General features: G+C 38.7%; 1 protein-coding gene across 1 annotated transcript in view; it reads left to right on the plus strand.

Moving 5' to 3' along the window:
* Window positions 1–12,936, plus strand: part of LOC126384251 (chitin synthase chs-2-like) — a 25,633-nt gene extending 12,697 nt beyond the window's left edge. Inside the window, exons 2-19 of the mRNA XM_050035212.1 lie at window positions 5,576–6,452; window positions 6,701–6,884; window positions 7,560–7,721; window positions 7,811–7,985; window positions 8,150–8,251; window positions 8,383–8,515; window positions 8,711–8,911; window positions 9,021–9,136; window positions 9,264–9,432; window positions 9,582–9,761; window positions 9,904–10,182; window positions 10,300–10,471; window positions 10,564–10,601; window positions 10,709–10,773; window positions 10,986–11,096; window positions 11,183–11,397; window positions 11,521–11,614; window positions 12,829–12,936. Coding sequence (XP_049891169.1) covers window positions 5,576–6,452; window positions 6,701–6,884; window positions 7,560–7,721; window positions 7,811–7,985; window positions 8,150–8,251; window positions 8,383–8,515; window positions 8,711–8,911; window positions 9,021–9,136; window positions 9,264–9,432; window positions 9,582–9,761; window positions 9,904–10,182; window positions 10,300–10,471; window positions 10,564–10,601; window positions 10,709–10,773; window positions 10,986–11,096; window positions 11,183–11,397; window positions 11,521–11,614; window positions 12,829–12,936 — 3,381 coding nt within the window. The remainder of the gene's footprint in view (window positions 1–5,575; window positions 6,453–6,700; window positions 6,885–7,559; window positions 7,722–7,810; window positions 7,986–8,149; window positions 8,252–8,382; window positions 8,516–8,710; window positions 8,912–9,020; window positions 9,137–9,263; window positions 9,433–9,581; window positions 9,762–9,903; window positions 10,183–10,299; window positions 10,472–10,563; window positions 10,602–10,708; window positions 10,774–10,985; window positions 11,097–11,182; window positions 11,398–11,520; window positions 11,615–12,828) is intronic.
* Window positions 12,937–25,454: the final 12,518 nt, after the last annotated feature.

Genomic DNA, 25,454 nt, shown 5'->3' on the forward strand with positions numbered 1-25,454 from the left:
GGGAGGGGTGAGCGAGTGAGCCCTGCAATCTAGAATTTGACCACTGATGTCACTGTTTTCAACCCATTTTACACACTGGCCCTTTAAAATGTTACTTTAATTTAGTTCTCAATATCTAAATGCAGCTCAGGGGAAACCTGCACAGATATTTGGGCTATACATTCTGCAGTGTGCACATTTGTTGTTGTTTTCCCCACAGTATCGCAGCTTACATCACACATAAAAACTAACAGAAATCTGAAATGATAATGTAAAAGTTTAGCAAAAGAGACAGCTTCAAACTGTCAAGTGTGAAACTATCGCTATAGAATTCCAAGCAGTGTTAAACTATACAATACCAACAGTTCATTTAAAAAGTAATTTTAAATTTTCTTATCAGGTACAGTATATTCTGTAAAGGATAGGGTGTAGATCCAGTGCCATCTAGCACATTCGGCACCCTACACTAAAGGGAGATGCCAACCAAATTTGAGGAAGGCCTTACCGGAAACAACTAAGCATTCAATTGCAATATAAAAGAAAACACCCCAACGATATTTATATTGTATTTATATCTGTAAAAAAATGTTTTGCAATTTGAAAAATGAATATTGCTGGACATGATACGATAGTTGCAAGTGACAAATAATTTTTTGAAGATTTTAAAGAGGTCTTGGTTTGGCTCATTATTCATGCAGAAAGCAAACACAAGGCTCCTGGGTGAAAATCTGGGGTTTGTTAAACCTATCCACCATCTCTCCCAACCATCTGATAGGGATTTTTCAACTCCTGAAGTTTTGTTGTTTTCCAGTGTTCCAAACTAACGCCATTTAGTAGCGTGTCATACTACAGCAAAAAATTGGCTTTTCTCATCAGTGTCTGACACAGAAATCACTGACCAAGCGTTGGTATTTGACAAACTACTGGCACATTGTGGAAAAGTTGCTTTTTTGTCTTGGAATATTTTCTCTCTCTTTTGAGTCTAAAGGTTCAAGACTCAGATTGGTAAGCCACTTATTTACACATTCCTTACACAGCAATCACTACTTCCCTGTTTATGTCATTGTTAAGGAATTTTCCATTGTAAATCTGATAATGTTGAGGTAGTGTCAGAGCTCTGTAGTCACGCCTTTGAGCTTCTGCTGGAATAAGTAATTGAGAGACAGCTTATCTGATCAGGATTGTAACACCTCATGGTTCACAAGTAGGCTATCATATTCTTCCATTGGTCTGTTAGGTAAACCACTGTACTTTCAGTGCTGAAATAAAAACCAAGCAACTTAACTAAACTAAAAACAGGTAGTTTGAAGGTTTGCTTGAGCTATCAATTACCATCTCATTCCAGACAGATGATTACGTCCTAATCATAAAAGTTGGAAAACATTCTTTGGAATTTCATCATATCCAACCCAGTTAATGCTCTGATACAACCTTTCCTACATTGGATTACATCTGATGATCTCCTAACAGCTAAATTAAGATCAAAGACTGGCAACAAGACAAGTTGAAACAGGCAACTACTTGCATTGTGTCGTTCTGCAGTGTTCTAAAAACCTGCCAGTTCACACCAATGCAACTAGATGAGACGGTGTATCATCTCTACACAACAACTCTCTGTACTTCCGTTTTGAGTTCCAGCTTTTCAGGCTTATTTTGGGCTGAACATAATTTGTAACCTTTCGATATATGAATGAGGATAGTGATGGTGAGACACTGGCTACAGTTGCATTTGTAGTCTGGGGTCATTTGACTTGACCAGTTGACTTCACTACAAGCCGATTGGCTTTAGAAACAGGTGATTAGCCTTTTGTTCTAAAACCGGCTGCTGACGATTTGACCAGCTGAGTTGGAGCTGGTCAAAATCACCATCAGCCAACTTGAGTAGAGCTCAGACTGGCAAGTTCGCACTGTTGCAACTTTTCTCTGCAATGTTCTAAAATGGTTTCATCTTGATATGAAACTTTGTTCTGAGCTGGGCTTTAGCCTCACTTTGTCTTTTGTCTTTCAAAGACTAATAAGGGATAGAGATTTTTATAAACATTTATATGATGTTGAAAAGTAAAATCAAAATTTTTCTGTTTTAAAAAAAATGTATTCTCTGGATCAAGTCTTTATTCTATAGAGCTATGTTGTCTGAAAAGAGGTCCAGGTTTGGATTTATTGTTTCTAACAAGTTACACCAGAGATACCATTGGTTACCTGTCAGCAGGTCAGAACCTCTGCAACGGTCCACAAAATAAATCTGAGAGGTCATAGGCATGTCCACTGAGGCCCGGGGCAGACCCAGAACACACTGGAGGGATTACAAATCTCATCTGGCCTGGGAACGCCTTAGGGTCCCCTAGGGGGAGCTGGAAAGCGTTGCTGTGTGGGTGCAGCTGCTCCACACATATCTGATGTTCAGTGGATGTTTAAGTTATTAACTAAGTTATTTTTCCATTATATTGTGCCACATTTTACTAATTGATTCACCAACTTCTCCAACGACAGGATCATACTCCCCAGAGGTTGATTTCTAAATATTCAGGTGCACCCCCTGACTTTTTAATCTAATGCCACTGAAATCATTAAACATCCTCTTGGTCTACACTTTTGACAAGATAGTAAAAAATAAATAAATAAAAATAACCAGACTCTAATAACATTTCTTGATACTTATGGTCTTTAAAGGATGAATTCCTGTACTTTGGCTTTTCTTTTTTTTCTTCTTTTTTTTTTTTTAGCTTTTATCTAGTGCAGAAGAAGAAATAATACAATCTCATGTCTTGTGAATGTGCAAAGTCATGCTCCCCAGAGTATGAAGGTTTGAGCTTTGAACTCTATCTGTTTCAATTTTAGATCCTACAACTGAGACAACAGCAAAATCACAGTGTGTGACCTTTTCTACCCATCACTTTTATAATATGGGGAGTAATGAACAATGCAGTCTCTAGGAGGGGTTAGGCTCTAACTTTAAGTGTTAAGTGTTCCCAGTTGGGTGTTCCAAGTTGGGATTCCTAAACTAATTATAAATGTCCTAATCACTCGTGCTGGCTTAATTAGCACAGGCACACATCTAACCAATTATCAAACCAAACTACGTTTGTTAAATGTGTGTTACGTAAGAATGCACATTACATAAGAATAATAATAGAAAGAATACCTAAATATGGTCATTCCCTGTTTTTTCGTACACATGCTAAAAATTCAACCCTTAAGTTCCCCTCTCACTCCAAACCTGAAAACACACCCCCAAACCCAAACAAATGGCCCACACAGAAAGTTGCATCCTGTGCAGTCCAAGCAGCATGGCTGAAATATGAAGCTAAAAACTGCAGTTCCTCTAATGGCCACTTGATGCTGGCTCCAAGAGTGAGTATATCCCCATAGACCCTGTATGTCAAAATGCCAAACTTTACAGTAGAAATAAACATGTTTACAGCTTGGCATTCATAACTGTATGGGGGGGAATTTTTATATACTCCAACAATTAAATGTCATAATAATTAAGGGCATGATTGCTTCAAGTGACAGGCTGCCTGCAGGGCGTCACCACAGTCTGTGCGTCAGATTCATCTCTTGCTCCTCCACAGTTCCACCCTCTCATCACAAATATGGTCACTTCTGGCTCTGTAAAAAACAAGATGGCAACAGCCAAAATACGAGTCAACAAAACAGTGTTTGATGTCACCGTGGCCATTGTTTTACTTGTACATGCACTCCTACGCTATTATCTTATTAGTCTATTATTAGTCTATGATGTAGTTCCCTCCACTAATTGTAGAACTAAGTACATTTACTCAAGTACTGTCCCTTGTCAGTATAGTATTTTCTGCTGCTTTATACTTCAACCCCACTTATCGCAATCTCTAGTGATGTACTTTTTACATCACTACATGTATTTGCCAACCTTAGTTATTTTGCAGATTCAGATTAACAGCACAAATAAAATAAAACAAAATAAATAAATCTTAATGTAATAATATAGACTTATATAATTAGATTGTATGGTGGTCACGAGCCAACCATCAGATAAAGTATAATGTTGTTACAATCATCTCCACCTTTACTAACTTCAACATAAAGTGATGTACATTTTAATAATAATTAAAATCCAATAATATAATTAAATTACTCTGAAAAGGGTCACTCTGCCTAAGGAGTACTTCAATAGTGTATTCTTACAGCTTGGTATTGCTACTTCACTTCTTGTTTAGTGTTTCCTCCACCACTGCTCCCAACACACAACAGATACAAAAACAACACATTTACTGCCCACATGTGACTGCTGTAAGTTCAGTTTAATTGCCTTTGCTATTGTTGTATTAATTACTACTCATTGAAAATATGTGCCAATGTGCGTGAAGCCTTAATTGAACCACACTGTACAGCATGTTTCGTGTGCTTGGCTCACCTGCAGCTGCATACTGTATCTAGGGGGTGTGGCTTTTTTAGATGAGGGTTCGGCTAGAACAGGTGTTACACAGATGTTAGGAGTGCCTCAGGTGCTTAAATACTGGCAGTAAACCAGAAGCATCCATTTGCAGTAACAGACAGGCAAGAAGGAAGGATGGAGGAAGAACGGGATGTGCCTAAGTAAGTACAAATATATATTTCAGTAGTAGAAGTTAATTTCCAGTTACCAAACTGTTTTCATTAAATTAGAAATAATGTGAACAATCTATCTATCTATCTTATTTAATTAAAAAAAATATAACTATAATAATTTATAACTACTTTAACATTTATTACTTTTATTATATATATATGTGACATTTTGGTGTCTTTATTTAGGAGGCCATGGGATACCTGTCGAGAGGTTCCCATCATTGAAGATGAGCAGACGCCATGGAAGATGATCAAACTACTAAAGATCATCACTCTGTGTATTGTCACTGTGTTTGTGTTTGGATTAGCGCTATGTAGCAAGGTTTGTTATTGCTTTATTATCATTATTATTATTATTTTTATTATTTTTTAAATAGAATTTAAATTTGTGATGTTTTGCATAGAGAAGAGCGTAGACAGAAAAAAACAACAACTCCCTAGTAAATTCTTGACCCCAAATAAATTTTGGTACATTAAGGACACAAAACTCAGAACCCAACAAGAACAAAAACCTTGAAAATGAAGAAGCATCGATTAATAATGACTAAATCACTGATCCCTCTTCAAAAACTGTTTCAGTTTGAGTATAAAAAGAAAAAAGTTAAAGTCAGACTGTATGGAGTAGCTGCCCTTATATCACTGTATTAACTAACTGATTAAATAATTATCGCTTTTTTCACTCTGCTGCAGGCTTCATTCCTCCTCCTCATCACCTTGTCCAACGAAGGCACAAAAACCCTCCCAGATGAAATGAGACCTGTCGCTTTACTTTGCATTGGCTGCATTCTCATCATTTCCAGTGTCTTCTTATTACTCAAAAGCTTATGGAAGGCATGCTACAAAACATCAAAGCTACCAAGAAAATCAACTATTGCCCTGGTAAGACAATGGTTGACATTTCCAAACTACTTTTCATCTTTGACTGATGCCAAAAACAGAGTCTGGAAGGCGTTCTTACTCTTTTGTTAACATTGTTGTTAAATTTAATCATCTTGTGCTTCTTCTTCAGGTTCTGTTCTTCGAGTTTGTGGTGGCTATGGGAGCAGCGATCCTCACCATCGTGGCAATGCCACACTTGGACATTGTGACAAACGTGACAATACTGAACGGTATAGCTGTTGTCTCTGCGCTCCTACAGGTGATCTGTCAATGCACCGCCAAAGAAAGGAACCGCTTCCTGGTGCCATCCATCACCGCCTTCCTCCTCCTTTTGCTCGGTTATGTCCTGTTCCTCTTCTTATACATCACAAAGGACCCCACTGATGTCAAGATGGCCATTTGGGTGGGTCTGGCAGTTGGCGGGTGCTTCTTGGTTTCTTTTAACTGGTGGGAGAGCTACTTCAGACTGATCAGCGAGAACAGCAGAAACGTCATTCTCAAGAACCTGTGTAAAGACATAACAAAGTGCCAGAACTTGCTGAACATTCTCTCCAGCCTGCTCAGGATCGCAGTGACTGCCGGTGTGCTCGGAGCTTACGTCCATCTGGACAAAATGGACTGGGCCATTGTGACCTCCATTCCAAGCCGTGAGACCAGAATTATAGCCATTATCATTGGGGTCCAGCTGATCTCCTCTGCACTCTGCCACTGGTTCTCTTTGGCAGCCTGCAAGATGCACGCCCTGCGACGATCCTTCGTTCTACCTTTGTACCTGGCTTCTCTGGCCGTCATGGTTCTGTTCATCGTCCCCGTTATTGTTTACTATCAAGACTACAAATTAAGTCTGAATGGGACTTCAGTCAACTTCACAGGCTACTGCAATGAAGTTGTAGATGGAAGAAACCTAAGCTTGAACGGCAGTGTGTTCCCTGAGCTGGTTCTGGATGCTACACACACCCTGTGCTTCCTGGACATGTCTAGGATAACTGACATTGGCTTACTGACAGGTAATAAAGTAGAGCCTGATATAAGTTACAATGCATGTTGGCATATATTACACTCAAAAATAAGGTTTTTGTAGGTCCTTGGGGCTGTGACGTATTTGTGATAAGGTATTACCAATTGACCTTGTGTTGCTATTCTAGTATTTAGTGTTGTACTTTAATAAATACACTAAAAACTTCATCATATGGTAGAGACTGAGGTCCTTTGCAGTATCCAAAGCTCATCTAATGTGTTTGCAATCTTTCTTCAGGTTCAGCAGTGTCCTGGTGGCTTGGTCTTGTGTTGGCAACCCTCCATCTGTGGTACCTCAACGTGTATCGTATCCAGAGGACCCAAGACCTTTTCATGAGGAGGCTGTATGAGGGAGCCTTCATCGAGCAGTCCCTGCTCCTCAACACCCGATTCGACATCCAGACCAAATCCAGGACAAAGACGTAAGTGTGTGTTGGAGTAGTTCTCCATTTTGTTCCTCACAAGAATCATTGAAAGCAAAGTAGTTTGTTCTTCAAGGTGTATTTAGACTCTAGTTGAAATTTTGGGCTGATTAGTTTAGGCTACAAAGTTAGAATTACATTGTCTCTTCTCCAAACAAAATGTGTTTCTTAAATCTGCAAATCTTGTCATTTTCAGTTTTAGAGCATTTGAAACAGCAATGGTGTATCTGTGTGCAACCATGTGGCATGAAACCTACGATGAAATGATGAACATCATTATCTCAATATTCAGGTGAGTTTTTGTTGCATTGATCATCCTCCAACTCCTCTAATTCTATTACTGTTGATCACCATTTTTTTTTTGATCAAATATAGTTGTGAACATTTGTTCTGCTAGAGATGGCATGCATTCAGTTTTTTGCTTTACACTTCGATATGTTCAACATGATTTGTAAAAAGAAAATGTGAGCCTTGCAAGTTAGTTAAAGAAAGAAAGAAATACTAAGTGGAAAGAAAAACAAAGTTGCATAATTTGTTGCTGTTACAGGATTTTATTTTCCAAGAATTTGTGTCCTTGGCCCAGACAGTTTTAGCAAAGAACTCTTGATAACAACATTTACTTTATCACAGTGGATTTAATCAAATTTTCTTTTCATGTTTCTCTGAACACTGCAGACTGGACAAGTACAGACCAAAGATAGGGGCGAAATCCAATGATTTCACTTTCGAAGCCCATGTCTACTTTGATGACGCATTCCTGGATGTTGAAGGGAGTCGGGGGCGTCACCTAAACCAATACGCAGAGACCCTTGTGGGAGTCCTCGCAGAAGTTTATGGGTAAGAACCGTGTTTACAGATAGTCTAAAGTTGTGGTGCATTTTAGTGTTAAGTATCACAAATTAGTCTCTCTCATTGTCTGTCTTCAGCATCTTCACAAACATTGATGAGAAGTTCTTCAGAAAGACGCAGCAGATCCCTGATCAGAAGGTTGTAAGGACACCGTATGGAGGTCGCCTGGTGCTCACCATGCCTCATGGTAACACCATCACGGTTCACTTTAAGGACAAAGAACTCATCCGTCACAAGAAAAGATGGTCTCAGGTAGGAAAATAATGACTTGTAGTTCCCAGAAGGTACATTTACATGTACAGTTTTCAGTTCATGTTGGGTCACACTGAAAATTTTTAGATTTTATGCCCAATAATGCTTAAAAACTCACAATGTGGTAAATATTAGTTTTGTTCATTCCTATTTATATTTTCCAGATCATGTACCTCTACTATCTTCTTGGCTATAAACTTATGACCAAATATTACGAGCGCTGGCAGAAGGGAGAGAATGAGGCTGAGCTGAAAGCAGAGATCCAGGTGAGATAAGAGAAACATCTAAAACTTTTGTAGATTTGTTTTGATGAGCTCAAACATGCATCCACAGTATTTCTAAATGAAACTTAAATGTAACTCACAAAAAACTGTGCCCACTCTTACAGAAAGAGAAGCACAACACCTACCTCCTGGCTTTAGACGGGGACACAGACTTCCAACCGGCTGCGGTGGTGCTGCTCATCGATCGCCTGAAAATGTACCCACGTGTCGGGGCAGCGTGTGGCAGGATTCACCCCACAGGATCAGGTTGGAACATTGTAAAATTTAAATAGAAAAGACAAAAAAAAAAAATATATATATATATATATATATATATATATTACCAACCAATCACATGAACAATTTCTTCTAAAATTCACCACTGATTCTGAGAAAGAAACTGAACAGCACTGACCAGACATTTGTGTCAAGGTTTACAATACCTCTGTATTTCTTCTGCAGGTCCCGCAGTTTGGTTCCAGAAGTTTGAGTATGCTGTCAGTCATTGGCTGCAAAAGACAGCAGAGCACGTCATTGGCTGTGTGCTGTGCAGTCCCGGGTGCTTCAGTCTGTTCAGAGCGGAGGCACTGATGGACGACAACGTGATGAAGAGATACTCCACTACGTCCATTGAGGCGAGCCACTACATCCAGTATGATCAAGGTAACATGCTTATAGGACTTCTTGTCTCGTTCTTGGTCTTAGTGATATCTTTGAAAGTTGGCATCCCTCTCCTCCTCTCACAAATAAATATATTTTCTGTTTCCTGCAGGTGAGGACCGCTGGCTGTGTACTTTGCTGCTGAAGCAAGGATGGAGGGTGGAGTACAACGCAGCATCTGATGCTTACACCAACGCACCTGAGGACTTCAAAGAACTCTACAACCAGGTGAGAGCTGGAGCTTATCAACCCCTTTCCAATAATATTATGATGGCTGTGAAATACTCACAACGATTGGGCAAAATCTGAGCCAAAAAGCAAACCAATTCAACTAATGATTATTTGCAATTTTCAGCGTCGGCGATGGGGACCATCCACAATGGCCAACGTGGTTGATCTGCTGGGTGCCACCAAGATAATTTCCAAGAGAAACCCGTCAATGTCCAAACCCTTCATGTTGTACCAGCTCTTTGCCATCACGTCAGCCGTCCTGGCCCCAGCCACAATCTGCCTTTTGATCGCAGGTTAGTGTTCTGTGTTTAGGGACATAACCTCTGTCCATGCAACCTTTCTTTGAAGTCAACTGGAATTCACTGGGCATGTGATTATCTCAAGAATGTTTTGATTAAATAAATGTAAAAATAAAATATGTGCTTCCTGTTGTGGCCTCCAGGTAGTTTGACCTTCGTTCTTGACGTCCATGCTGCCGGTGCCCTGGTCATGGCTGTGATACCTCCTCTCATCTACTTGGGTCTTTGCTTCAAACTCAAGTCAGACACTCAGATCACTATTGCAGCAGTCATGAGTGTCATATATTCATTCCTCATGTTGGTGGTGACAATGTCCATTATTGGTAAGTTATATTCAAGTTGGTGTAACTGGCAAACACGTGAAACTTTATGTGCAGTTCTTCAGTATTTATGGACTTCCTGTTAGTAGAACTTCTTAAAGCTGCTTTAATCCTAAAACTGCTTTGTACCTTCATCTCTCTTTAGGTGCAATGGTGAAGGACAAAACCATCCTGACACCCAGCAGCATTTTTGTCATCGCCATGGCCATCATTTACATCATCACTGCTCTAATGCATCCTCAGGAACTTCATCTGGTATTCTACGGCTTACTCTACATCCTCTGCGTCCCCAGTGCCTACCTCTTGCTTACCATTTACTCCATGGTCAACATGAACAACGTGTCTTGGGGTACACGGGAAGCGAAACCTGCCCCTGGAGCTGCTGCACCAGTGCCGGCTGCCACGCAAACAAAAACAGGGAAAGGTATATATCCAGTTGATGCAAAAAATAAGTGATTTTTTAAATGCCAGCTACAGTGTTACGCTAGATCTGTCATATTGTTTGTGCTGACTGCACTGAAACGGTTCTTCATTCTTGCAGCCAAAAACTTCTTCCAGCAGCTCATCTCATGTACGAAATGCTGCAAAAAATCCAACCAGACATCTGGAGGCGGGCAGCCGGTTGTCAGCCAGGAGAACCTGATTCCAGAGCCCGGACAGCCTGAACCTCAGCCCCAAAACACTTTTGTAGGGATCCCAGAGGAAGAACAGAGGTAAGTCTAGAAGGCGGAACATCAATTAGAATGCAAGTGCCCTTATTACAAAGTGTGAGATGATTCTGATCATTTTTGTGATTGTGTTTTAGGCAAGCTGAGCCTGAACCTTTTAACTCTCCTATCCAATGTAAGTCCGAACTATTTTGCAAAAGTCTGCATCTTTTTTTCTTTTTTTTGTGGAGGGACAGAGATGTGATGTTATCTAATACCCTCCTATCTTGCTCATCTCTCCAGGTTGGGTCACACAACTACAGAGTGTGTCCACTGACATGCAGCTGGTGGAGGACTCACTCATCCAGGTGTGTATGTCTTGTTTAATCAAGGTGGCATGATCAACCGCCTCTGAATCACACTGTCAAAATGGTGCTGATCATATTCAGTTTCCCAACGCAGGTGAAAACTGGCCTTAACATGAAATTGATGCATTTGCAGTAGATCATTCTTTTGTTATGTGATGTGTCTAAACACGCACAAATAATACATTGTAAAGGGTTTCTGTGTTTCTCTGCAGGAGGAGGAGCAGTTCTTTAGGGAGCTACAGAAGAAGTACCTGGAACCTCTGCCCAACGACAAAGAGAAACAAAAAAAGATAGCTAGTGACCTGAAAGAGCTGAGAAACAAGGTAGGTGTGAGGAGCTGAACCATACCTGACAGAAAACTGCTGTGCAGTCAATCTGGCATTAATTTTATTTTTCTCATTACACACAGATAAATTTTGCATTCTTCATCATCAATTCGCTGTGGCTGGTGGCAACATTTACCCTCCAGGTCTTCGAGGAGGACTTTGCCATCAAGATCCCTAAGGTCAACCTCAACCTCGAGCCCACAGGAGAAGACATACAAATCGATCCCATTGCCTTGATGTTCATTCTAGGATTTGCGACATCGGTTATAATCCAGTTCCTTGCAATGTTCTACCACAGGTGACCACTTGTATTAAATGTCTTTGTTTCTCCGCAACAGGGTTTTGATTTGAATGATGTTCATGTATCTGTTATGTTTTCTGTTTGAATGATATCTCACGTTCTTGTTCTGCTTTCATCCAGAATGTACACTCTGATCCATTATGTGGCTTTTCTGGACACAGAACGTAAAGACCCAAAACCTGAAAAGCAGGAAGAGTACATTTCAGGCAAAAAGGTATGTATAGCTTATGTACAGCTACTGTTGTTACATCTACTGCAACTCAGGCTTCTGCTTCTATCAAGGTTATCATAGTTAAGTAAAACTAAACTAAAAGTAGGTGAGAATTTTTTTTTTTGTTAACTGAAATAAAAACAAAAATGGTTTTGTGTACTTGCAAAACCAACCGAAATAAAATAAAAACATAGATATTTTTTTTTAGCTTTAGTCTTTGTCATAATGGTAAAATTTGTCAACACAGCAATCACAAACATGACAGAGTTACTGAACGGGCCTACTGCACCCAGGCCCAGGGGCCCAAAGTGTAAGGGACACACACTGACCAAGAAGAGACTCAAAATGACCACAGATACAAAATAACTATAAGTACAGGGAAAACAACCATGAAGAGACACAAAACAACAAAAAAGATGCATTATGCCTATGCAAAACAAGACAAAAAAGGGCTAAAAAAAATTACATAGTGTGTGTGTCTTGCTCCTATGTTGGACAGGTGGGGGGACCTTTTGCAAACTCTGTAATCTGCCCCTGTTCACAAAGTGTTGTGTGTGTATTGTAAAAAAAACCCATCCTAAACTTGTAAAATCTTGCCCACAATAAATACCCACTATGTAATAATAATAATAATAATAATAATAATAATAATAATAATGAACTAAAACTAATACTGAAACTACTAAAAACTCAACCAAAACTTAACATGTTTAAACAATAAAAATTAATCTGAAATGAGCAAACCCACTCTGGAAACTAATTAAAACTAAACTGAATTTAAAACAAAATTAAAAAAACGAACAAGAAAATAAAAACGGATAAATAGAGTTAGAACTAACAATACTTTGTCTAAGCACAAAAGTTGGTGAGGAAACTTGGAGATGAAGCTTGGTGAGGCTGTACACAGTATTGTAAACAACATTTTAACACCATGATGTGTCTAATAGCACTCATTGTTTGTCTAATTGATACCTATTTCCATAAAGGGCATCATGAGTGGGATCGCTATGCAAGATGCCAATAACAGAAAAGAACATGTAATTGCCTTACAAATAGTTTCCTTTAATTATTAATGCCAGCCGAGACTGAATGTACCGACATGAGTCCAACCGCACCCTCCCCCTGCTGCGGTTAGAGATACTTTATAGTCACCTGCCAGAAGTGCTCCAGGTGTGGTGGCATTTATGTGAATAGATGTTCCTTCCATCTCTTCCCAGGTCAACTCTGTCTCCAGCGCCGACTCCAACCCTGATGAGGAATCTGAGTTTGAGGAAAGTGATGATGAAATTTACTCCAGAGATCCTAATGGAGGGACCATGGTGTAAACGCAGACTCTGTGCACGAGCACTCTTTAGCACTTTTAAATTTCCACTGTATGTGAGATTTTATAAAAAATGTCTTTATAATGTGTAGTATATTATTTATGATTACATCTAGTTAAGTGCAATTTATTTATAAAAGAAATGTAGTGATTGAATTTGTCACAAAGTGGTTTGTAGAAAAAAAAATGCATAATTTAATGAAATAGTGTGAGAAAAAGAAAATAATTCAGGAACAAAACAAGAACACATCCTCTAAAAACTGTTTGTGTGTGGCAGTATGTGTGTTGTGTGCAAATGGAAGCATCAGACAACATCAGGTCAGTAAATGTAACACTGTTATTGAAGTTGTGTTAGTTTTATGTTAACTTGCTGCCTCTGTGTTAAATGCACTGTAATGTGAAGAGGAATGAATGAAGTTTAGACCCAGTATGGGCAATGTGAAGAGGAACAGAACTGTCTGCGTCCACTGTTACAAAATAATTAAGTTCTTTTTATGGTGAACAAACTCAGGGAAATGATCACTTTTACTCTGAAAATCAGGGAAGTTTTAAATCAGGGAATATTTCTTAGAAATGCCAAAGAGATTACCTGATCATCTGTTTTAGAGCCAAGAATCCTGAGCTGTATGATCAGGACAGCACACACAGTATAACATTTATTTATTTTTGCTGTGGTCACTGGTCGTTATCTTTATCAAGTATATTTACACATGGTCTGTATGTTTTACAGTGTTTAAACACCTCGAATCCCAAATCTTTGAAAAAAATGTAGAAATTTAGCTTTTACTTTTACTTTTTTTTTTTATTGGAATTTTGTCTTTATTGCACTAAAATAGTAATAAGCCTCCAGACAGACATAAAGTAAAAAGAAAAGAAATTGTGTGTTTTTTTTGTATATGTGTGTGTGTGTGTCAGTTGCATGTAATTCTGGTTAAAATGTCTGGATGGTGACAAAAAAACTCCTCTTGAAGTTGCTCTCTAATGGTTTAAAATATAAAAAAGCTGCTGGTGATGTGATGTGTATCAGAGGAGGCACATCGCCACCAAAACTGTAACAAACTTTATCCAGTATCAGGTCATGAGCTTTGTTTGTATTTATTTTTGAATGAAGTAGAAAAAAAGTTTACTTTTATTATATATATATACACATATACACATATACACATATTCAGTGCTGTATAATTTCACCTTTTTGTGCAATAAAATGAGTTGAATGTTAGAGGCTGTTTTATTTCGGTTGTATTTTGTTCTTGTTCTTGAATAAAGCACTTTGTGATGAAAGTTTTTTATCTGATGGCTCTTTAAATGTGAATATGTTTAGGTGACTTGGCTGTTATTATTCTACAAGTGCTGTTTCTGCAGCTAAATATTTCATATTTTACACATGAAAGAGAAAAGACAGAGCAATGAATTGTTTGTTATATCTTTAAAGCTCTAATGCACTCTGCTCCTCTCACTTGGAATAACCTTCAGAAAGAGTCGACGCTATGTGAATTGGTCTCTCTGCCTGATTTTAAAGCTCTCATAACAGCAAGGATGAATAATCGTCGGTTCTTGTCATTTTGCGTAGGTGTTCCAATATTTCTTACTGTGTAGCTTTCGTTTTTTATCATGTTTTGGCTGTAACTTGTTTGTATGCTGCTGTCTTGGCCAGGTCTCCCTTGGAAAAAGGGGATTGTTGATTTCAGCGGGACTTACCTGGTTAAAAATGGGCTAAATTTAAAATAAATAAATAAATAAAAAAGCTGTAGAAACACTGGAAAAATCATATATTTTTGTTCTTTTTTTATTGTGAAAATGTGTCATTTTACAATAAGACTGTCTCTTAAACTACAGTGCTTCAGTCCTTCCAGTCTCTTTGCTCTTACTAACTTTATGTGAATACCTCTGGCTGTCTGACTTGTAGGGCTGGAATAAGATTAGATGATTATATAAGAAATGATGTGACTTCCCACTTCCCCCAGTCCAGCCACCTCAGGGTGAATATTATCTTTAATCACCCTAAAAGAAAAAAAAAAATTCCAGTTAAAAGGTCAACAAGAACAGGTGGAGCTGCCATGCTGTATGACTGTGTAGGACTACGCCTAGAAATATTTGTGTAGTCATAATTTAGCACATCGCTATTAAAATGAATGATGCATTTAGTTTTGTTGTACATACACACCCATCTGTACTTGTCTGAACATGCTTGGCTTTACAATGTGAATTTAGAAAGAGTTTATTTACAAAATGTACGACAAAAATAAAGGTTATTATTTCAAACTTAGAAGTCATGTAGTGAAAAGGCAGAAAACATTTTATATATTCTGTTTATTTTTACATTTTAGAGAAGTAATCAAATGTAAGATTTAGTAAACTAGTGAAAGATAAACAGATTAAATACAGTAGTTGGACTGCACGGTTTCTGGTCATGTAAAGTATATACAAACATTTATAGTTTAGCATTTTGTTTTGCAAGATACAAAAATTAGGCATTTGATTTTAATCTTTGAACCAAAATTAAAGGGGACCTATTATCCTTTTCCTTTTTTCTGTCATAATTTTACAATGTCAGATGTTCATATTAAACATAGCAAAAGTTTCAAATAATAAGGTTAATGTGTGTAAACTAATCCCTGTGAGCAAAAACCTCAGGGTCCAGACCACTCTGAATACTCCGTTTCCTATGTTTTTTCTACCAAGTTGAGGTCAGCACATGAAGGATTTCTTTATATGGTCATCTGCTCCAGGCACGCTACTGCAAGTGTTTACATTACTTATTCTGCTACATGTAGCTACTTGCTAACGTCAGGGAAACGTGTAATCTTGGCTGCTGATGTTGCTCATTTTTCCCCGATTTTTGATTATATTCCTGCTGGAACATGTCCAGTTGTGTTTAGAAGCTTTTGATGTGGATATTTTACACTAAAAAGTGCCACATTACTCCCTTACAGTCATTCCCTGGCTACAAGTACACAGCTAACGCACATGTAGCTACATGCTAATGTCAGGGAAAGATTTTATATGTGATTTTTCACAGTAGAAAGTGACACTATACTCAGTTACAGTTCTGCAATGACAGTGCAGAAACACAGAGATATGGAAGAGCTGGACACTCTGGCCAATCAGAGTAGACTTGAGCTTTTTCAGGGGAAGGCCTGAAAGAGACAGGTGCTAAAATGGAGTGTCTCAGACAGAGGGTGAATACAGGTGTTCCAGCACAAACAGTATGAGGAAAGTAAATCGTTTTTTGACCATTAGAGCATGTGAACATGTTCTCGTATAAACCCAAAATACAAATATGAAGCTGGAAATGAGCCTAATTGGTCACCTTTAATTATTTTCTGTAAATGGCTCAACACACAACAAAAGATGATAAAATTTAAAGCGTGAGATGTTTAACATCAATGAAAAAACTAAAGCTAATACTAATAAAACTAATATCTAATAAAGTGCTAGAAAGCTGATTTGTTGTAATTTGTTCCACTGATTTTAACCTTTGCACCAATCTGGTTTTTGCACTAGCAGGCCTGGACGTGCACGGTTCTCCTCATTTTGGTTGGTAGTTATGAAAGTAAAGTGCTGGCAGAGAGTTTTGATCTTTTCACAGTTCCACTTTCACTTTTACATAAGTTCATAAAGGGTTAAAAAGCTGTAATTAAGGGCTTTATTAATGTTAAATAAAATCCCTTATCCTGTCGTTTAGATCTGTTTCAAGCCTTGTATTAGAAGGACACACCATCCGGCCAGTGTGTCCTCCCCCAGAATAACTTGCTTAGTTTTTTTCTATTAATTTAATCAATCAGTGGACAATTTTACTAAAACCCATTTATTAAAAAACACAACATTTATAATTACTTACATTGTGGATTTTCACAGGTTTCAGAAGTAACTCATAACATACTACATTTCACCTGTGTTTATTATTAGACCTTGACCATTTGGGTTTTACTATTAAATACTTGAGTGAGTTCCTGAAACACCTGGAAACCCGTTTGGTGTGCTTGTTTTTGAGCTGAAAGGTCAAACCCTCATTAATGACGCATAAAGCGTAGCAGTTTAAGATTGAGCACCTGATATATTGTTTAGAGGACTAAATGTTGAGGAAGAAGCACATCCAGTAAATGCAATACACATTAACTTCATTTGGCTCCTTAATATTCATGTGAATGGATCAGATTTGCTTGACTCAAAATAAATAAATAAAAGAGCAACTTATTTACTAAGCTTGTGTCCAAACCCCAAAAAATTTGCACTTAAACCTGCAAGAACTGATTTTCTTTTTGGGCAACTTCACCTTGGAGTTGTGTTTCTGGGCACATGCAGTATGTCCAATTTTCATACTCATTTAATCTGTTCTTGGTCTCTCCATAGGGAGTCTTCTTAGCTGCTAAATGCTCCCCTGTGTTCACCAGCTAGTCTCTAACTATGTCTGTCTGCTGTTTGGTGCTGAGCATGGTAGTAAATGCACCTGCACTTCTACAGTGCCTTTCTGATCTTTCGACCACTCAAAGCGCTTTGCACTTAATGTCACATTCACCCATACTCACACTAGTTTGGCCGAGGCTATTGTGCAAGGCACCACGTGCTACTCAGCGTGAACATTCATACAAAGTCACACACCAATGGCACAACCATTGGGAGGCTTTTGGGATTCAGTATCTTGTCCAGGGATAATTTGACAAGTGGACTTCAGGGGCTAGGGATCGAACCACGATTTTCCTATTAGTGGACGACCCACTCTATCTCCTGAGCCACAGCCGCACCAAATATAGAAAAGCTTTTTAGTTTTTCATTGTTGCTGCCTGCTGCAGCTGAAAATGATGTGAGCAGTGAGAGTGAAACAGAACAGTAAAGTTCTGGGCTAGACTGAACAATGAGTTCACACCCGTCAGGTCAAATAATTTATTAAGCTTAATGTGAAAGTATCAGAGGCTGTACACATGCTGAGTTTTAAGGGCGTGGAGGCAGGTTGCGCCTGAGGTTGTTAAGTGACCATAACCAGCACTGTATCATCATAGCCTACTTACCAGAAATCCTGAGTGCAGGGCTGATCTTCTTCCAGGTGCTGTTTGGTAAGTCTGTTCAGCCAAAAATATTGTCTGTGGGACAGATGTAAAGCTTTGGGTAGTCCTGCACTAAAGTCATCAACTTCTCCATATTTATCACAGACTGATACTTACGGAACAAGGGAAAGATATCTGCTGGCTGTGATTGGTTGTTTCACATCGCATGACATGTGTTAGAAGTTGAACTCCGCTTATCTTGGTAATAGCCAGCTGTGCGTCTACATTGAAAACAATGAATTTTAGGGTGCAAAAAATGTGACACGTGTACGGCTAATTTTCTTTTCAGAAGGAGGTCAACAACAACAGGTATGGAGTCCGTACCAAGATGGCCAACTTTCTAACTCCTGTAAGACAAAGCCAGCACTATAGACTATATAAAAAAATGGACATAGCTACCGTAATGTCACCCATTGGTTTGTGGACTCCCGTTTTGATGCCTTGAATTCAGCATTTAGGCTGTCACCATCTTGTTTTTTTAGAACCAGAAGTGGATGAGATGGTACAGCTGAGAAGGAGTAAGGTGTGGATCTGACCTATGGACCAATACATTTGCAATCTGACCTCGTCACATATTGACACTTGGTCGTGGACTTTCCACGTTGACATATGACATGCAATGTACCCCGGCATTGTTGGTACAACACAGGTGTTTTTTTTCCTTCAACAACAAACATACGTGGTTACATTTAGGCAAAAAAAAGCACGTGGTTAGCGTTAGAAAGAAATAACAGGGTTTGGCTTTACATTCATACAGGAAGTGAACACCGGCCTCCAGTAAGTGGTTGTTGGACCCATCCACCATCGCTTTCGCCCACCCTACCTAGACTTTTTGCCCCCTTAACTTACGCTGTTGCCCAGCCATGTTTTCCCCTGATGCTGCTAGGCACTGTTATCAGCTGTGTATCATGCTGATGTAAAAGGACAGATTTTTTCGTCAGCGTCTGATTCTGGAAGTCTCTGCCCAAGCATCAGTATTAACTGCGAGACGCTGCTCTGGGTCAACAGGATCTAAATCTATTTGCATCAAAATCTTTATTGAATAAGCGTTACAGTTGTTGCAAATTTGCATTGCTGCTGATATGAATAGTTTTGATTCAACAAAAAGTTGCAGGCAACTATTTTGCATTTTCATCACACTCACAGTGTGTAAAGGCCTTAAATGTGACAGAATGGTCACTAATGTTATCGGTTACTCCCATGCTTTACTAAGCTAAAATAAGAAAAAAATGCTTCTTGGTAAAAAAGCTTTTTTAAGATAAAATAGGATATTATAAGGCTGCTGCTCAGCTGCAGAACATCTAGAGAATAGGAGTCTCGCCACTTATTTCCACTTGACGCGTGTGGTTTCAGCCCAAAAAAAAAAAGGTCTTTTCATAATAATCATATTGACATCGTACCACCTTTCACTACAGTTTCAATTTCCATAGCTGTCACAGACGCGAAAAAACATAAATATTTAGTTTCAACTCAACACTTCTTGTTTCTGTTTCAAAATAAAAGCCTTTGGACAATGTTTCTGTGGACAGAATCCCTTCACTGGTAAACAAAAGGCCTTTTATTGTGAAGTATTTACACGACATTGTTGCTGTTGAAAATGGCTTGCACAGCTCCACAAATAAGTGGAGTACTGGCTTTTAATTGTGGAACTACGGTACTCATAGCAGCAGGCAGCTCTTTAGCAGCACAGCAGCAGCAATGCTGTGAACACTGCATGCATGCAAGCCGCAGCAGTTCAGCAAGATACCCGTCATGTGCTGCTCATGCTCATGATCATCTTCCTGCTCCCATGTTCCACTTTGGTCTTGAACCAGCCTGGCCAACATGACCTAAATGTGTCAGGAGCCAGCCTAGATGGTTCAACCTTTCCTTGCCAAATCTGTGAGTTTGCTAATTGGCTGGTTTGTTATTGTCCTACATCTGCTGACAGTGATGAGTTAATGATCCATGCAAAGCAGCAAGAATGTAAAACATCTCAGTGCGGTAATGAACACCAGGCACAACAACAGAACAGATTAAGTTCAATAATTAAAGGCGCTGTATGTGACTCTGGAGGAAGATGGTTGATTGTTGAGTCTCATTTGCAGGTTGTCAAATATGGTTGATTGTTGAGTCTCATTTGCAGGTTGTCAAATGCAGATGCTTTGGGTTGGTAGTCAGACTGCACCACCAACTCCAAGCATCAGTGATTGATGACCTGGAATTGAGACTCAACATTCAACCATCCTTGATTGATTGCAATCAGTGTCATGGGACATACCTGGGCCCCATGCACATATAAGACAGAGCAGCCAGCCTGTTATGGGCAGACCTCATTGCTTTGTGGTCTTTGGTCCCTTCTTCTCTTGTTTTTACAGCGCAACAACCATACAGCACATTTTCACTCATCCGCGCGCTACACTCTCTGTTTTTGTGACTTCTTTTGATTACTCTTTAGTTAATAAATCACTTAATTGTTAGTTACCCCTGAGCCTGTGACACATCACTTAGTACTGGCCATGTTACATGCTTTCCGGTGAGACAAAGACAAATTATGTCGTTATGTGGGTATTCAGGGAACAGCAGAAACAGCTGATCAGTGATGTGAATTAAATGTTCGCTACGTCAGAACTCTGCAAAGATGTTTCCATATTCCATTTAGTGCCTAACTCTTCTTCAACAAAGGCAAAAGTCCACCTCAAGCAGGTGTAAAAGCTTTTTCTCGCAACTTTTAATCGAATGTTGACGTTTCCATACAGCTCTCCTAATGCCATACATAAAGATATACCAGGAAACTTCAATTAGTAGCTCAGGCTATTATCTGCATAAAGCACTGAACTCAACAGGCTTATATTTGGGACAGGTGTCTATATGGGACAGACTTTTCATTTCCTTGACACAAACTGCCAACGGGAAATACTTTAAAATTGTTATCAAAATTAGGCTTTAAATAACATATCAATTGTGTGCGTGTTACGGCATTTGTTTCATGGCATCCAAGGATAACTGCACCCAGCATACTGACACAACACCACTTTATCCTGTTAAAACAATATTCTTAACTTGAATTGATTTTTATGAAAAACACTTTTGATTCTATTGATCGGTGGACCCCTATGGACTAGAAGAATATGAATAACTTAGCAGGTAATTGAGGAAGGGACACACAGGCCCAATCCCAATTCCTATTTTAACCCTCAATCTTAACCCTCAGTCTCAAAAATCCGCGCTCCCACGAAGTGCTAGTGCTGTCCCGATTCTCAGAGTGTTGAGTTGAGGGTCAAGAATAAGGGCTGTATGGCCCTCACTTTTAAGATTTTCCAGGACCACCCTTGGCAGTAAGTGCTATCCCAGAATCCTTTGCGTACGATCCGCCGAGCTCAGCCGAACCCAGCCGAGTACAGACGATTCAGTCAATGCAAGATGGCGGCGACAAGCGTAAGGCAGCATAGTTATAAATGTGAGTATTTTCCTTGTTAATAGTTGTTTTAAAATTATGATAACCATTGCATTATCTTAGTTTAACGTCATTTTATGGACTATAATATATTATATATAATATCTTTGCAGCGTAACACACATATTTTTGGTCGCGGGCGACGGCTTGCCTGCCCCGCCGCACGTAACCCCGGTTCTCTGATAACCAAGTATGTTGTCATTCAGTTACAAAAGTCATTTTTCTCAATGATAATGCAGTTGTTAAGTTGTTTTAATATACGTGAAATGTTTGTAAGATGACCCGGACAGTGTCATTTCCTGTAGCCGTAGAGTAACTTATGCAGCTGGTAACGTTACAGCTGCAGGTTAACGTTAGTGATCGTATTATCTGGTGACTTTCCGCTGAATGAGTTACGTCGGTTGTTGTGGTACAGGTTATTTGGGTGAATATCAACTTATAACACAAAGAGTGAAACGTTAATGGATGAAAGTCACCAGGTAACACTTGTGTGACTGTGTAAACAGCCTCACCAGTTCTGCTGGATGTTACAGTACAGACTACAGTATTCATTGTGATAATACTTGCAATACTACATGAAACTAAACTAGTAACTTAACGAATATCTGACAGTTAGTCCTAAAAAATAAAAGAAATGTTGTTATCTCTGTTCCATTTCAGGGCCACCACACAAAACACAAGCCCTGATTCATTTCAGGGCCACCACACAAAACACAAGCCCTGATTCATTTCAGGGCCACCAATGAAGACAAGTTTACAAAAAGCAAGAAGGCTCCAAAAAAACTATGGGAGTGAGTAATTTGTAACTTGTGAACTGCTCATATTCATAACATAATTCTCGTAACGTCACAACGGCAACTGTTCCCCTAGTGATCAAGCATTCTGTTTCAATATGAAATCAGCACAGCTGCAGATGGCAGCAGATTATTGTTTGGTAACTGCACATTTGTTTTGGAGCTGCCCCTATACTGTCACTTTTTGGAAAGATTTTGTCGAGTATATTCGTTGCAACATGTATGTTCTATTTTCACTACTGTACAAAGATGTGCTGTTTGGATTTTATGATGTCAGCATTTCAAAACAAAAACAATTCTATATCATATATCTATCTATTATCTTAGCGAAATTCCATATTCATAAGAGAAAATTTTGTAACAGAAAACCCTTGTTCAAAATTTTTATGAATGAAATGCAGCAATACTTAGAAACCATTCAGCACTCCACAAACTCCAAAGCTATAAAGACTCTAAAAATTTGTAAACAATTTAATTGTTTGAGCTGCTGAACTTTTTTATTTATTTACTTGTTTATTTTATTTCTTTTTCTTTTCTTTTAACCCTGGCATATTTGTTCTGTTCATGTCTGTCACTGCTTGTTTTGTACAAGAATTGAAATAAAGTGTTGGAAAAAAAAAACTCATCACGTCTTTTTATCGACGACTACTGATAACATATATTTCTTCTTCTTTGAACTGACAGACTGGACGGAGTTTTGGCATATTGCTGCCCCCGACAGTCTTAAGACATATTTGCCTTTGAGGGGTGTCCCATTTTAAAGTCACAAGATAGCCCTTAACACTTGGTTTTGAGGGCTAGTGAGATTGAGGGTTGAGCTTGAGAATTAAGATTGAGGGTTAAAATAGGAATTGGGATTGGGCCATATTCTGACTTTTTGACTGCTTCAGAGGGAGGGAGTCACCACATCTTTTTTGGGCAGGACAGTAAATTTGAATGAATTACAGTCTGCTTTGGTGATCATGGTTTCAGTAAAATGAAATGAACTGATCTAAGGATGTGTAGCATCTCCGTGTTGACAAAAGTTTAAACATTTTATTTGTATGTGCAATCTAAACAGCTAACAAGTGGGTAGTCAACAGTCGTCCTAAGAACTGCTTGGCAACCAGACCAGGCCTCTAATTGAGACAGACGTGTCATTTGTCAAAATGTGTAGCTGGGCATTTAATTGGGACTAGGCTTTTAATTTAAGTTTTACGGTATTTCACTGCCGAAAATATGTTCTTTTCATAAAGCTGGGCTGTCTATGTAGTGGAAAGATGCAATTTTTTTTTTTAAATTGGTACCACATGATCAAAAAAATAAATTAAAAAAATAGAGGGAAAGGGCTCTGGCATTTGCTTTTGCTCAAGAGGTGGAAAACCTACAACTACTAGTATACACTGCGCCCCCCTGAACCAATAAACCCTCCTGCTGATGGGTGAAATAATGCAAGCTTGACTGTTTTTCCACAGCAAACAGTATATTGGCTGGCTGATTACAAACTATCTCGAATTACAGTTGAACAGTAAGCAAAAACCTGCTTCTGAAGACCTTTTAGGCGAGAAATAGGCAATGCAGTATTGGAATCTTGGTTCATATTTGATCAGCACTACCTAGTTTTAGTTTGATCGGAGTATTTTAAGCTTCCATTTTTAATGTACAGGAAACACTATGGAGTCCACTTCTTGTTCACAAATTCTCATATTATAGTCAAACAGTGCACTAAAATATATTTTAGGTGAAAAATAAGCAGTATCGAAACAGAATCTTGGTTTATATTTGGTCATCACTGCCTTGATTTACAGTTGATTGAAGTTTGATCTGAGTTGAAGAGACCAAGAGAGAGGTGGGTCTCTTTTCTACTCTTTGTGTCCATGGTGGCAGACATGCAAAAATGCAAGTACTATAATCCATACTTTGAGCACTGTATTTGAGTTGAGAGATGAGCAGGTAGATCTGGGTGCTGGTAAGACAAAGGACACTTTACTACAGGTCATTTACAGTACATGTACTACCCACTGTTGTGATACAAAGTATACCTTTTAAAAATGCGCATTAGAATATATTTATGGAAACACGGCTATTGCTGCCATAACAATGCAGCATGACCGGAAAATACTTTTAATGCTGAATTCCCAAAATAGATTCGTAGGACTGTGAATGGCACTTTATGCTGAGTGATTACATGGTTTGTAATGACTTTCATAATGCAGCATCATAAAAGTAATGACTGGAAGACGTAAATGCACCTTGGAAAAGTGTTTGGGTGGTTAAGACATAAAGGACCAACCTGAAGTATGACCTTAAAAAGGCTATGGCAAGCCCTGCCTGTAACTCTAACAACAGAAAACAAATACTTCAATTTAATCAGCATTTTCCTAGTGAACAAGCAGTGTGGTGCAGAGGGGCTGTGCTCTGCTTTTAAAGGGCTACATTTTAAAAGCTCAATGCCTCTTTAAATTTACCTTATTTTACAGCTGACATAGGTGGCTGCCACTTTGATGACTTGGTCTTAGTGGCATAGCTGATTTTTTTGGACTAATCCCTCACTGAAAAAATGAGAGCTGCTTTAACTATCTGTGTCTGAAAGGTGCTTTACACATTAACTTACCACGTCTTCAGAACTAAAAGCTTATTGAATTCCCCACACATCCAGGTTATCATAGGAGTCTCAGACTGTCATGTTTCATTTCATTTATTCCTTTTGACCCCTCCCCGGGGTATAAGGGGCAGACAACAAAAAATAACATTAACAAATCAGGACAGGCGGTAGCCAATGCACAGCAAAATAAATAAAACAGAATTTGTGTACATACATACAAGTCAAAGCAAATCAAGAGAAACTATTCAAGATTTTCTTTAAAAGTTTCAACAAATTTGACAAGACCTTTACTTTTCGAGATGACATTAACTTTTGAAACTTATAAATATTTGGATTTACTCTATAGAACTGTCTGACCAACTCTCTTCTCTCTTTATCAAAAAAAGAACACACAAGTATATAATGATATTTGTCTCCTCGATTGCCAGTCAAACAAAGAGTACATTTCCAGGGGACATTTTCACGATCATACCTGCACTCAGAGATATGATTATGATTTCCACACCGAAACTTAGACAAACAAACTCTTTCGGCAGGTCTTAACATAATCAGATAAGGTTCAAAAGTGAAATCAGTTTTAAACAATTTATAACTATCACATAAAGGGTTACTTTGTAATTTCTCATGCCATCTCTGTAGTTCCATATCAGATAATCTACGTTC

This window comes from Epinephelus moara, chromosome 22 (genome assembly GCF_006386435.1).
Source record: "Epinephelus moara isolate mb chromosome 22, YSFRI_EMoa_1.0, whole genome shotgun sequence".
NCBI lineage: Eukaryota > Metazoa > Chordata > Actinopteri > Perciformes > Serranidae > Epinephelus > Epinephelus moara.